The sequence below is a fragment of the Penicillium cinerascens genome (genome assembly GCF_028974065.1).
Source record: "Penicillium cinerascens strain IBT 15544 chromosome Unknown contig_9_segment0_segment0, whole genome shotgun sequence".
Lineage (NCBI taxonomy): Eukaryota > Fungi > Ascomycota > Eurotiomycetes > Eurotiales > Aspergillaceae > Penicillium > Penicillium cinerascens.
In genome coordinates, this window is record NW_026695296.1 from 224576 (window position 1) to 238389 (window position 13814).

A 13814-nucleotide genomic window follows, 5' to 3' on the forward strand; every position below is an offset into this window, starting at 1 on the left:
CTAGGTGCAAGGGACCTGAATTCAACGCTGCTTGTACACCACTCCGAATGAATATGTTGTCTATAATCAAATTTGTCTTGGGTTTGGTTTTAATTGAAATAGTTCAATGGTAGTAACATGTCGTGATCAAGCTCAAGGGGTATAGATGGCCCCGTCTCCGGAACCGGCCATACATGGGGCATTCACACATTCTCAACCACGTTGTCATTACGAACAAGCTGTCCAAATAATACTGTAGGTGTTGAGAGACTGTGGGCTTTAGCGGGATCTCGGAACGGGTCTATCGTAGAGTTGAGATACGAGGACTGGTTAGCAATAGACCCTGGGAGGTTCGCAGCACGAACACGACCTAAATAGGGGCTTCTCGAGTCATTGAGATGCCCTGGCTGTGATAGCCAGTTTAATCTTTGGCGGTGTGAGAAAGTATCAGTACGGGATGGTGCAGGTGATGCCATCAGTGTCTTCGCTGGGCTGAAAGACGGTGCATGCCAGTTTAGAGCGACGGTATGCTCCGTTGGCTCAGGAAGTATTTGATCATCAATTATAAAATATCGCGGCTGTCGTGGCTGGTCAACAGCAATAAGAGACTGGCATTCAATGCGATCCGATTTCACTTGAGAGCGATACGGCGGACTGTTCGCTGGAAATTTCTTCGTTTCAGGAGTTCCTGGAATGACGTTATCGAAAGGCTCTGTATCCCCAGACACTGGGGATCGACGAATGCCAGCTAGAAATTTCTCGATCATAGGTCGGCTGTATCTGGGTTGCAACGATAGACGGCTAGATTTGGCCACCCAAAGACATTCGGGTTTAAGAGTCTCCGATTCTCGGCCGGGTGAATGAGAAATCAGAGATGTCTCATTATCAAGAAGCATTGACCGCGATGAAGGGACATTCGTACTCTTTCCTTGGCTGCTCGAGTGGAGGCCGGCGGGACACCCGTCGATACGTATTGTGATCTGGTCCAGGCGGACGTCTCTTGGGGAAGCATCTCTGCTCTTCCGGCATAACGTAGCAAAATCTGAAAGGGATTGATGACCATATGCAGCTGACAGGCGTTGTCTGTCATGGTCATTTAACTTCCGCCGCTTCCCAAACCGCTCGATCTCCTCGGCCGGCGTGAATGTCATCTCCAGTGGACGAGCTGCAGAGACAGCGGCCCAGTCGGGGTCTTGAAGGAGCTGACGTTTCAGAGAATCTAGCCGAGTGCCCCCTGTGGTAGTCGAGGCTCCTGGCAATCGAGGCGGAGTTAAGGCTGGCATCCTGAGTGGTCAAGGACAAATGGTTAGTAAAGAGTATAACCGAAGCAAACAGGCAAGGTAGCAACGCAGGGTGCAACAATTGGCAGTTTTTCAACTGACTGTGACTTTCCATCGGTTACCACGTCTTGACTGTTTGTAAAGGCAGCACTTTGTATGTCTTTGGTGTTGGCAAACTCGGGCAGTCCGGGAAACGAAGAGAGATGGCGAGAGGCGACCTGGCGGGATTTGGCAAAATATTGGCGCTGGTTCTTGGACAGGGTACCCTGACGGGCAGAACGATGCAATTGGCCTCCAGTCCAATTCATGTTGACGCTGGAGACATGAAGACCGTACTCTGTATTGTACAAAAACGCATGATAAGACGATAACGAGGGGCCGAGCTGCAAACAGTGCAAAGTATCCCGCAGTCACGTGCTCAGCACACAAAACCACGGAATTTTTCATCTTCGACTCAACGACTCACACCCCTCCCTATCCCCGACCATGATGAGTTCCCTGCACACCTCGTAGGGATCCACAGGTAAGCCCCCTCATGTTTGAGTCCTGCACACGCACCCACCCACACGCACTCCGGTCCTCCGGACTTGGATGATGAACAAACCTACCCAAGCATAGTTCAACTGAAATCTTCGGATTGCTGAACGACAACCTTTATCCATCTTTTTTTTTGTCTGACATCAATTTTCTTCCAACTTTATCTGGAACAAAGTGAGAGCTCAATAGTTGCTGACCCAACTCCACAGGGAACCGAAGCCCTAGCCAAAGCGGCCCAAACCCGCCGAATCTGCATTGCTGCCCAACGTGGGTCTCGGGCTCGCTCCGGCCCGTGTCGGGATCCGTGGTAGATACTGTTGTGTTGTAGGATAGAATGATCATGAATAATATTGGAATCTTGGATAGACTTGTCGCTTCAGCCGGACCTGCGTGGTCTCTATTCCTGTACTCTGTACTCTGTACTCTGTACTCCGTACTCCCTGTACTCCTGTGTCGACGGTGTTCTCTGTACTCCTCTCTGCCTGCGTTATACCCCCCAGCGGTGTTCCGCAACCCTCCGACGTGGATCCCTCTCCACCAGTCAACTCCCCTACGGAGTACATAATCCCAGACGGAGAACCTGCCGATCGTTCAATTCGGTCATCATCATGCAGCGTCAGCCCTGACTCTCCTCCAATCATAATCTCACGCGTGCCATACCCAAGCGGTTGAAACGCCGACCCCGTCTCACCGCTGCGACGGGATGATGTCTCCACCATTCGGGAGCAGCCACACGCAAGGCGCGTCTGCAGATACCGTCACCGCTAGTTTCTCTGTCGCGATCCACTGGCCTTCGATGGTGCCAACAGGGCTCTTCCCTCCTGCATCATGCGCCTCTTGGCACACGCTGTGTTTGATAGTCCCACTCCTGAACAACGCACCGTGCTGTCTTTCTCCTTTGAAAAAGGCCGCATGTCCCCCCGAGGCCTCATTTCGATTCTCTTTTCTTCTCTAACTCTCGACACCCCCTCTCGACTTCGATTAAAGTTTTGACTCTTGCTCTACTCTTCTTAAGATACCTATACCGTCATACCCCCTTATATCGACCAATCTGTCCCTGGATCTTGGACGACCTCTTGCATTTCCCTGGTTGTTATTGCTGCCCGAGGACTTCTTACCTGCCACTTCCTGGACCAAAAGGATTTGCTTTTGTTTTTGCCCAGGCTGCTTTCTAGTCTGCACGTACTCGACAAAACACAACAGGTAGTCCCCTTCACACATTTCTTTCTGCTTTTCCTATGCGCTTTCTTTGTTTCTCAACTGGACCTGTACCGTCGCCAAGTGTCTTTTTCCATGGATTTCGACTCTACAAACCAAGCCCCAGGACTTCCGTGGACCTTAGAACTCTTTGACCTTCGCCTTGCTGGTGCCACTGCCAATCTTGACAGTTCAAAAAAAAAAAAAAAAAAAAAGAACAGAGAGGATGACTGCCCTGGACTTAGTCCTCAGCATCCGCTGAGAGACTGGACTCTTCATTGAGTGTTGCTTAATGTTGCACGCTCAACTCGATACTGCCAATGGATTTCTCTGCCTGGATCTTTTTAACTCTTAGCCTGGACTCCCTTCAACCAAGCCTGGTGCGAAGTGGATGGATTACTACCACCCTGGACTTGCCGCTGGACCTATACTCCCTGGATTTATGCTTCCTTGGCCCCACAAAAATGAATGAACTCTCCCTGGAAACAAGATACCATGGCCTTTTTTTGCTCTTATACTCTGCCGATACAAGGAAACTACCCCAGGACTCACCCACTTGAGCATTTATGTTTGCTCTCCATTGTGGAATTTTTGAAGCATCCGCTTCTGGAACTTATTACTCTGGCCACTGAAATGGACCTGCCATACAGTCCCATGCTGGCCTTTCTAGAGATAATGCAAATTTCTCAACCTGGAATTTCCGGATGATGCACCTCGTAGCTCTGGCTATGACACGACCCGGCCCTATTCGATGTGACTACTGGCAATAGGCTCTCCCATCTACCTGGAACCGACTCAAGCTGTGACCAAGCTCAGGCCCCTGTTGAACCCGACCTCGGACCATCCTTTCCCCTAAAACCGACTTTGGTGCGTCCAGTCACAAACCTCGGGCGTTGATGGCGTTGCTAACAGCTCATAGGTTTCCAATTTTCTCTGGATCTCGGACCTTTTCATTTGACTTTTCTGATTTTTGTTTTCAACTCGTTGAGGTGTAGATGACTGACTTGAATGATGCTTCCAGTGTTTAGCAAACCCCACATACACAATGTCTTCCAGGGCCAGCAATGAGCCCGAACGGGTCTCCTTCTCTCAATCCAGACATGCCTCCATGGCCCAAGGAATCTCAAATATGGCCTCAAGATCAATCCAGGATGATGACTTGTCGAGCCAAGACAACTCGTCTTTGTGCTCAATCCCCACAACCCATGGAAATCCCCAGGAAATGAAAGAATGGAATATGAATACTACAGAATCACTTGATCAGGCCATGTCTTCCAAGGAATCTCCCCAGGTGCAAATGCTTTCTTTCTCGCTGTCTCAGCAGCTGATGACTCCCACCGTCGGACCAAATGATGTGATGTACACAGGAGTGGACTTCCCAGCAGTCCAAGACTTGCATGATCAGCGAGACTTTTACTCCTTTGTGGACCTCTCGTCCATGGATAATGACGTCTGTGGGCAGGCGAGCTCTCCAGATGATGCTCTTTCTGTCGCGCACAGTTCTCACACCGATGATGGCCAATTGATTGTTTCGCACGAGCCATGGAATGCTATGATGCCTGATGGCCATTACCCCGGAACCACCCTGGACCAACTCTCATCAAGCCTTTTCCAGACCGTTCCAATCTCGCCTCCTTTGACGGAAGCCAGCAACGACATCTCTGTTACTTCCTCTTGCTCCCACTCGGGATTTCCTTCATATCTGGCCGCCGATGACACATTCCTCGGGGATTTCACCAACTCACCAATGGGCAGTCACGGGATAAACCCAGCGGATCCTTTGTTCCCCAACGCTCCTTTGAGTGATAAGGACACGAACAGGTAGGTTACAATCGTCAGCACTTGAGAAATGTCTTATCTGACCACCAAACCGCAGGACCATCAGGCCTTCGAAGCAGTCCCGTCGAGGAGCTCTGTCAGCCTCTTCCCAGCCCCAGGTCAAGGCCGAATCGGAGTTCTTCCCGCCACTTCCTGTGAGAGAGCCATCTCGACAGAAGTCCAAGGACGGTGCCGAGTCTCGTAACCCGCGAGAGCACCATTACTACTCCATGCCCACCCAGAGTGATGGAAAGTACTACTGCCCATTTGCCATTGGAGATAATGCCTGCAACCACCAGCCCACCACGCAAAAATGCGCTTACCAGCAAGTTCCCCTCGACATCACCGCTCTGCTCCAAGATCAAAAGCTAACAGTCCACCCTAGCAAATACCTGGATTCCCACCTGAAGCCCTACCGCTGCAAGGCCCCCGCCTGTCTGGAAGCCCACCTGCGTTTCTCCTCCAACGCATGCCTGTTCCGCCATGAGCGCGAGGCCCACGGACTCCATGGCCACGGAGACAACCCCCACCTGTGCCTGTGGGAGGGATGTGATCGTTCCATTCCTGGATTCGGATTTCCGCGTAGATGGAATTTGTACGACCACATGCGGCGCGTGCATGACTATACCTCCTCCGAGCGACACAGCTCACCCGAGTCGTCGCCCATCGCTACCCCAATGAAGAAGAAGGAGGCTAGCCGCAAGAGGAAGGTCACCGGTCCCACGCTGGCGCCGACCATGAAGCGCACCCGCTCCGTACACTCCCAAGCCGGTTCTGCCAAGGCTTCCCAGAGCAGCGCACAGCACGGTCAGCGGCTGCAGAACGCGGAGCGCAACTATCACAAGTGCCGTGAGCGACTCGTCGATGAGCTCCGCAAAATCTCTCCGCAGGACACCTCCATGCACGAGAAGGTCAATGCTAGCCTTCAGGAACTGTTCACCCTGGGCCTGAACTACCGCCACATCGAAGCCAGCCAGGCTGTTTCCCATATGCCAAATGGAATGCCCGCATGAAGGACCTTCTGAGGACCTGTAATTTCTTCCAGTCGGAGGGGAATACAGTGAAGGATGCTTATACCTCGCGAGGGACTTGCGATTCAGTCGCTGTGATTACCAGAGGCGAAGCCGCGTTCCTGCGCTTCTTTTCAAGGAAAGAACTTTTTGACCACCACTGAAGGGCCGATGTACGCTGGCCCTGATTGAGGACGAGCCACGGCTCGACCTTGTCGGCCGATTCCCCATGGCGCCACCCACGGTCGATATCAAACGGATCTTATGGAGATTCAAGTGTTCTGGAGCCGGGCACTCCAAGCACCAAATAACTCCTTGATCTCAACTCTACTTATGAGACTCTTTGTCTAAACCTGGAATACGGCACGGCACCACCCTGGTGGGTGGAATAGATAAAACGAAGGGAAATGGCCTAACCGCCACGCGCCTCGAAAGGGATAGGAGGAAAAAGGGATGTTTGGCGCGATCGACAGTAGAAGTTTCGTTTTTAAGGATTAAGGATGTTTTGTTTCATAGATCACGTTTTGTTTTCCAGTTGAATTGATCTCTGATCGTTGCACAACTTGACCATTGGAGCGTATTCATCCAAAAACAAGCTCTTCGGGAGCTAGTAGTTAAAAAAGTTACAAATCATAACCTCGTTAAATCATGGCTAGTCTATGCAGTTTTATCCAAATCGAGAAATGTCCACAACAGGTCCAACCCAACTACGCATCTGCATCCTCACCACTGATGTTCGAGTTCAAAAACCGTACAAACGCATCCGGAATCTGATCATCCGATAACCCACCAGTTCCCGCTCCATGGCCATGGCCAATGTACTGCCGGTTTAGGGTGATCCACTGCCTTCGTAGTCTTTGCAGCTTCGGCAGAGCCAGGATGCCGCCGGCACCGGCCAGTTCATCGGTTGTACCGGTAGTAGCAAGATGAGCGGGAACAAGGATCGGGATGGATGCACCCGGCACATCAATGGCGATACCTCTAGAGTCGATACTCTGTGCCAGAGCTTCTTCAGCGGAGGAACTGGATTGCGTGAAAGTGCGGACTGCTGTGACGATAGCCGACGTGCGCTTTTCCATAGCGTACAGAGCGCCCGAGTCTGTTGCGACGGCTTGAACGGTGGCTTGGTGGGGGATAATTTTGGGCCGTAGTGATTGCCCGCGGCCAAAGGCTCTGCCTGTGGTGGTTGTGCTGGCGGCTTCGGAAAGAGTGGATGATGCGAGCGATTCGGTGAGGCCGGATACAGGAGTATCTGTAGAAGTCTCTGCAGATGGTAGGACTCCGGTAAGAGCTTGGAAGATATCTGCGACTGGCGGCTCCTTGTCCTCCCATGGGACTGTGAACAGGGGTTTGTCCCAGCGGCTGTGGGTGCTGGGTTCTTCGTAACGGAAGATGAGATTATTGAGCAAATCCGACGGGTATGGCTCTTCGTCGTCAGTGAACTGGACCTCGCCGGGTGCAGATGATGCGGTCTCAGGCGACTCCGGGTCGCCTGTCTGAGCTTGCCGCTTCAATCGAGCATCATTGTTCGCGACGCATTGATCGATCGGTGTTCCGACATGAACCTGAACATCCCCGTTAGCCATTCCGCTCTCATTCTCCATTCAACAAAAGCTCAAGCCATACATACCACACAGCATGTGGTTCCTGCAGCTTTGGTCTCGCACCAGAGCTGGTATCTCCACCCCTTGATGTAATTCATGCCATCGAGGAGAACGATACTATCCCGCGTCAACGCCCGCTTCGCGCGCGCATATGCGACACCACGCGCCTCCTTCTCCGTCCGAGCATGGTCGTACACAGTACGAGGATGCGATCCATCGTGCGAAGGAACAACGTGTACTTTGTACCGAGACTTCAGTGTGACGGGCGACGAGGACTCGGAGGACGCGAAGATCTCATCTTGCGCTTTCTCAATAAGGGACGCGAGCTGCTTTGCCCGGTATGTGAGACCGGAGCAGGGGTATCCGGTGAGGATCACAAGCTATTCTTATATCAGCGAAAGCTCTGGATAGGAAGTTGTAGCTATACGAACCGGCATCGTGGGCTGTTGCGGTGTTAAAAGCGGGCGAACTTTTCTCGGCGGGGTTGTGACATGTGACTCCACTTCTTCATTCTACTTGTCTGGCCACTAATCAGGGCAGCACAATGCATTTTTTTTAATAGCATTCTGGATAGTTTCATTTCGAGTATCTTCTCATATCTAGGTAATTGCCCGAGGGCATCAATGTCCTTCTTGGTGTGGAGGATCTGGTGTCGTTGGAATTAGTGGGCCTTGTATAGGTCCCTCGATCTTCAAAGAGCTGGGAGAGAGGTGACGCGACTATTCAAAGCTTTAATTATATTAAAAGAGCTGGTCAGCGGGTCAATATCGGCGGCACCAACCTGCATCCACAAGGGATTGTTCATTCGTCAATGCGAGTACTGTCAGCCAGCGACATGCATCCGGTCGGAGATAGGCCGGGGTTTAACCGCAGAAAGAGTCATCCGGATTTTATCCTTTTTTCACTATATCGTATACAATTTACATGATTGTCTATACTTTCTATTTGGGACGGTTTGAATAAGCAGATACTGCTCTAAAATAACTTGTGTCACTGAAAGCAGGCGTAAATCATATCGTCCGGAAAGAAGTCAATTTACTGGCATGATCAGCAGAATCAAAACACATCGTTATGAAATTAGTCCTTTGAGCGGGTCATAACGTCATTAGGGATGATCATCCGGGTTCTCACGTCTGAAAGTTAATTTAACACCGATATGGCTTTTCAAATCCGAATAATATTCCAAACTACCTTCCTCCATTGTACGTTCACCTTTATCTCACCGATTCACGAATCTCTCGAACCAAATCTTCACCGAAGGACAAAATTGTCAAGACACTTCCCTTTGACAGCATCCAGGTACCCCCGCCGGGCTTCGGTGCTATGGGCCTCAGCTTTGGTCTGGGTAGCAGCCTGAGCCTTGAGGAAGCTGAACCCGTTCTGTTGAAGGCCATTGAACTGGGATGCACTTTCTGGGATACTGCTGTAAGCCGCTTGGTCAATCATGTGAAGAAAACAGGCTTCTAAATCTTACGAAGGTTGTCTATCAAGCCGGTGTGAATGAAAAGCTTCTGGGGGAGTTTATCAGAAAGCACGACGTTCGGGACAAAGTTTTCAGTTGGTCGTCAATCATCCAAATATTCGTTTCCAGCTGACGTTTCCATAGTTGCCTCAACGTGTGGTTATAATGCGTTCGGAGACCGTTCGGTCACCAATTCTGCCTCGGTAACAGATACTCTGAGGCTCATTAGGCCATGGCGGGACACTAAATCAGGAACAGTCTTTGACTGGAGGGATTAGTGCGTGTCCGTCTACTCGGCCCGGGAGCCATCTTACGATATGTCTATGCAGATACTGAACTACAAAGTCATCGTGGCTTCTTTAAACTGCAGTCATCAATCCGTGCGAATAGTGGGAGGAATCCAAAACTCATGTCTATATAATCTTTTATGACGAGGATGCCAGGGTATCATTTCAACATTTAAGCGGCCTTGGAAGCACAGCCTCCCAATTGATCCGGTGCCCATCGAAGCTCGTATCCAAACACAGTCCGCCGGAGCCTCTCGTCCTACGGAGGGTTAGTATAGTTCCTGCGGCCTCGATATCGGATACACTTACACCGGGGTCATTCTCGAAGAGTACTTCGCCCATAAGCTTTTCAAAGATTTTGGTCACTGTAAAACCACCGGCTTCGGCCATGGGGAAGAAACGCTCCGTCTGAGGCAGTAGCCACGGCTCGTAAGGTGTGAAAATGACAAGGGCAACAGAATTCGGATCTTTCTTCAAAGTCCGCTGCATGGTCTTGACCAGATTCCCGTGCTCGCGATGAGCATATACTACATCGGCCATGATCAGGACATCGAATCCAGACGGCGCGCCATCGGCGGTAGGAGGCAGGTGTGCGAGAAGGGGTTCCACCGGATTTCCCCATTTGTACCCCTCGACATGGAGCCTCTTTCGAGACTCGGGTGCCTCGGGAATCAGGTGGGCGGACAGCTCGGCATTGTGTTGCATGTTGTTCACCAATTCCGGGTCATGGTAATCGGTCATGACAACGGTGCGTGCGCCTTGAATGGCGCTCACGATACTTGGAACGCCCGCGGCCGCGCCAATTTCGAGAACATCCTTGTCCCGAATCAGCTGGTCAGTCCGCTCCTCGATGTAGTGCGAGCTTGTCCGGCCGGCATTCCAGAGAAGATTGGCCTATTCAAAGATTAGATATTATCTATCACCTTGCAATTGGATGGTATGCAAGTCTCTTGCATCCCGTGAAGACATACATAGAGTGGGTGGCTGCCCACGAGACGCACGCGCACCGTTTTCCCAGACAGCATCTGGTGCTCGGCGAATGAGGGCGGGGGTTCATCGGGATAGAACCCCTCGGGATCCTGGAACAGGTCCCCCGTACTAAAGTCTTCTTCGGCCATGGTGCTATATTCTCGTCGTTACCCCTCGAGAAGAAAAATATCATTTATCAAATTTCTTATCGGCGGGGCATTCGTTGCCTTAGGCAGACATTGGGGCTCTGGAGTTCACGAGTTCACACATAACGTGCCCGGGTGATCTAGTCACAGTTGTTCATCGCATGAAAACACTATAGTCCAGTGCTATTCCCTTGCTCTGTAGGAGGACATGAATCCCGATTTACTTTTGTAGATCAGGTATTCCCGGGTCGATCCTGGAATGTAGTTCCGCAGCAACCAATTAGAACACATCAGACTCCCTGATCAGATGCCGATGGGCATGTATATTCGTCACCATATCTGCGAGCCATCCCGTCTCAGCTAGCCTCGGAAGAGCCTAGGCAAAAGTCGTGATAAGAATCATGAACGCTACATGTGCCCATCATGTGACTTTGGCCGAGGCATTGTAATTACATACCGTAATTTTCCACATGCGGCATTGTTTGACGTGTGGGGGTGAGTGGAGATACGGGAATTTTACGGGGTAATATTCGGATCGACGCCGCGCCAGATTTGGAGTAACCTGATGGTGATTTTGCCGTTCCATTCGGGGGGGAATCATTTCCATGTCGCAGTTCGATCCCTCCTTTCACTCATCCTTCCGCCTCGATCCTCTCTCCTGATTTCACTCTTCCCCCTTCCCAGACGTCATTCTCTAAGCGATCTGGGTTTTCCCCCCCACGTCTTGGTCCTTCAAAACCTTGCCCCAGATCCTGTTCCCTGTTCCCTTTGCCCGACGTCGCTGCGATCATCCGGGGTGCCGTGACGCTGCGTTCGTTCACTGTGGCTTCACTTCGACCTCTGCGGATCCCCAGATCCAGCACGCACCCATTGCATCACGCTCATCAGTGACACCTCGCCGTTTAGAGTATACTGTGTGGCATCATGAATTCCACTTTGCGATCAGCCCACGCTCCTCAGGACCCCGCTCGACCCTCTTTCTCCACCACTTCGACGCTCGCACCCTCTTCCAACCTCACCAGCACCTTACCCCAACCGCCGAATCCCTTTGATCTCTCCTCGAAACCGACTAGCCAGGCCTTTGCTGCATCTCTCCAGCCTGTCTCGGCCGGTATTCCGCAGTCCGCCATGTCCCAGACGCAGCCTCTATCCCAGGCACTGAACGATCCGTCTCGACGTACCGGGTTACCAGTCCCTACCCAGGGCGACAACGCCGGAACCGTTCCTCTATCGGAGGGTGTACCCGCCACCCAGGCCGCCACCGACTGCTATCCAAACCAAGCCAACCGCCTTGGAGGTCCGACAGCCACTGCGCCCTTTCTGCAGGACTTTAACCTCGTTGCCGAAGCAGCCAAGCGAGCACAGATGTCGATCGTCATGCGTGACCTCGAAAGCGTGACCTTGTAGTCAAGAGACCAACTATGGCGGCGAGGGGCAGGTCCCTAGAAGAGGATGATATACCTACATCTACCAACGAGCATGGACGGGATCCATGTCTTGGAAACTTTCCTTTTTTCTGTGTGTGTGTTTGCATCGGCGCCCATTGCGGAGGTTCTTTTGGGTTTGTCTTCCGGGTCTCCACGGATGCAGCCATATTGGACCGGTTATCCGTCCTGCTGCCCGGGAAAGCAATACCCTTTCTGCTTTTTGGGCGTTTTCAAGATCTGGCGTTTGGTTGGCTCTCATTTCTTCATTGCTGTCTGGCAGACCTTATACCACCGATATACTCGAGAGACATTGAATACTTCCCTTCTTTTTGACATCATCATCCCATGTAGCACTCGTTTGTTCGACGACGTAGATCCCAAAATCGAAAAAAGTAATTATCATATAAGATATGCAGGGGTAGCTATTCTGGCAGTCGAATTACGTCTGGGTGCGTTTCTGATGGGCTGCAGCCCCAACTATCATCCATGCTGGCACTCTCATGAGCTAATAATGAAACAATAGATGAGCTTGGCTATCTTGCCGCTGGGGTCAATGCAGTTGGAAGTATCGCCAAAACATTGGAAGGCTTCGATATATGCCGAGGTATAGTTGAAGGTACCCATAGCTTTGGCATAAATCGGGTATATCCTAGGTGTCAGCTCCCTATGAGGCTCATTATTATCAATCGACTGAGTGACCTAATTGGAGAGGCAAACTTAATTTTGCATTTCTCGAGACTGGAAATCAGTCCTGACATCAGCAACAATTCTGGTCCGTACAGAAACAACCTCCAAACAATCCAACTGCAGAACCAAATGAACTATTTGTTCACTTGATAGATGCATGATAAATGCCACAAAACAATCGTTTACACCGTTGCTGAAGAATGTTTCTTAATAATCACTGCGCTTTTCTCGCAGATCCTTGGGCGAGCCTCAGGTCCTGCTTCAAGGCCCTCGATCGTTCTTGTATCTATGACAGTGCACAAAGTTCTCAAAAAGTACAGCCAATCAACTTCAATTTTACCGTCCGTTTCGGGAAACTTGAAAAATATGGTGGCGGTCTGTATGAGGTAAGCATCAGTGATCGGAGGTTAAATCAACGATGGAACTGCACTTACACCGGCAATAAGCATACCTAGGTAGAAGATGTAGTAGTAGAATCCAATTTGGTTAAACGTGATTAGAATGATGTGTTGGTTGATGGCCAGCGCTGCTTGCAACACAGCCGCCAGGATACTCTCAATGAATACATTGCCGGAAATATAGAAAGGGGGGCGTTGATGAAAATCATACCAATGAACGAGACCAGCCAGAGAGAAAAACGGGCTCCACATCTGCAAAACGCCATTGATATCGGTCTGCTGGGGGTGGCGATGTGATACCAATGCTGTTCAGGACAGAATACTACGGTATGACTCCCTGTTCACTCCAGAACGCCAACAAGGAGACGGTAACTACCATAGCGATGCGCTTCCTATTGGCTGACGACTGAGACAGAATGGACCACCTGCTTTGACCGCTAGATTTAGCGCCTTCCTGGCGGTCCAGTCTAATTTGTATCTCTTCAATTTCTAGAATGATCTCCACGTCGTATCGCAAAGTAGTTAGGTGAACGTAAAAGTGATTACCAGGACCAATGACCAGCCTGATCTGTGCTATGAGGATGTATCTGTTGTCGTGCAGATCTCTACATGGAGTACTCGAGGGCTGATAGTGAAAGATCCATGGATGACCCGGTGTCTAAAAATAGCGAAAGTACTTTAAGACATCCAACATGTGGGCACCTTCCAAGTTTCTTCCAGTACTGCCACTATTTTAATTTTTTGGGCACGTTTAATTTACCCGCAGGCTAGAGCTGCCCCAGTGGAAGCCACGTCGTCCCATCTCGGTGTCCTTACATGTTTGTCTGCGTAGTTGGATTCAGCATATTGGTCTGCATGACGGAGATCGGTTAAGAAGTCCTCGGGAACCAGCATCGGGTCACCTGGCTGGTACAGAGGAGAGTAATTGTAATCGAAGCGGTAGGAATTGCAATTCGTGGTGAGTGCCTCTGGACGTGCCTGCAGCGGCATTGCCAATGCAGCCGAGGATGGAA

General features: G+C 50.9%; 6 protein-coding genes across 6 annotated transcripts; 2 read left to right on the plus strand and 4 right to left on the minus strand.

The window, feature by feature from the left end:
• Positions 1 to 182: 182 nt before the first annotated feature.
• N7498_006898 (uncharacterized protein) lies at positions 183 to 1567 on the minus strand (the record flags this gene model as incomplete). The annotated part of the gene is made up of 2 exons (XM_058453960.1): positions 183 to 1263; positions 1362 to 1567. 2 exons carry the CDS (start codon positions 1565 to 1567, stop codon positions 183 to 185), a joined length of 1287 nt encoding a protein of 428 aa, XP_058306209.1.
• Positions 1568 to 4038: 2471 nt separating this feature from the next.
• On the plus strand, positions 4039 to 5824 carry N7498_006899 (putative C2H2 finger domain protein; the record flags this gene model as incomplete). The annotated part of the gene is made up of 3 exons (XM_058453961.1): positions 4039 to 4814; positions 4870 to 5136; positions 5197 to 5824. 3 exons carry the CDS (start codon positions 4039 to 4041, stop codon positions 5822 to 5824), a joined length of 1671 nt encoding a protein of 556 aa, XP_058306210.1.
• A 704-nt stretch (positions 5825 to 6528) lies between these two features.
• On the minus strand, positions 6529 to 7862 carry N7498_006900 (putative RNA polymerase II Elongator complex associated protein Kti12; the record flags this gene model as incomplete). Its single annotated transcript, XM_058453962.1, has 3 exons — positions 6529 to 7386; positions 7452 to 7805; positions 7857 to 7862. 3 exons carry the CDS (start codon positions 7860 to 7862, stop codon positions 6529 to 6531), a joined length of 1218 nt encoding a protein of 405 aa, XP_058306211.1.
• Positions 7863 to 8676: 814 nt separating this feature from the next.
• N7498_006901 (uncharacterized protein) lies at positions 8677 to 8871 on the minus strand (the record flags this gene model as incomplete). Its single annotated transcript, XM_058453963.1, has 1 exon — positions 8677 to 8871. One exon carries the CDS (start codon positions 8869 to 8871, stop codon positions 8677 to 8679), a length of 195 nt encoding a protein of 64 aa, XP_058306212.1.
• A 475-nt stretch (positions 8872 to 9346) lies between these two features.
• efm7 (putative nicotinamide N-methyltransferase Nnt1) lies at positions 9347 to 10292 on the minus strand (the record flags this gene model as incomplete). Its single annotated transcript, XM_058453964.1, has 3 exons — positions 9347 to 9433; positions 9484 to 10068; positions 10146 to 10292. 3 exons carry the CDS (start codon positions 10290 to 10292, stop codon positions 9347 to 9349), a joined length of 819 nt encoding a protein of 272 aa, XP_058306213.1.
• Positions 10293 to 11213: 921 nt separating this feature from the next.
• On the plus strand, positions 11214 to 11696 carry N7498_006903 (uncharacterized protein; the record flags this gene model as incomplete). Its single annotated transcript, XM_058453965.1, has 1 exon — positions 11214 to 11696. One exon carries the CDS (start codon positions 11214 to 11216, stop codon positions 11694 to 11696), a length of 483 nt encoding a protein of 160 aa, XP_058306214.1.
• Between the last annotated feature and the right edge of the window lie 2118 nt (positions 11697 to 13814).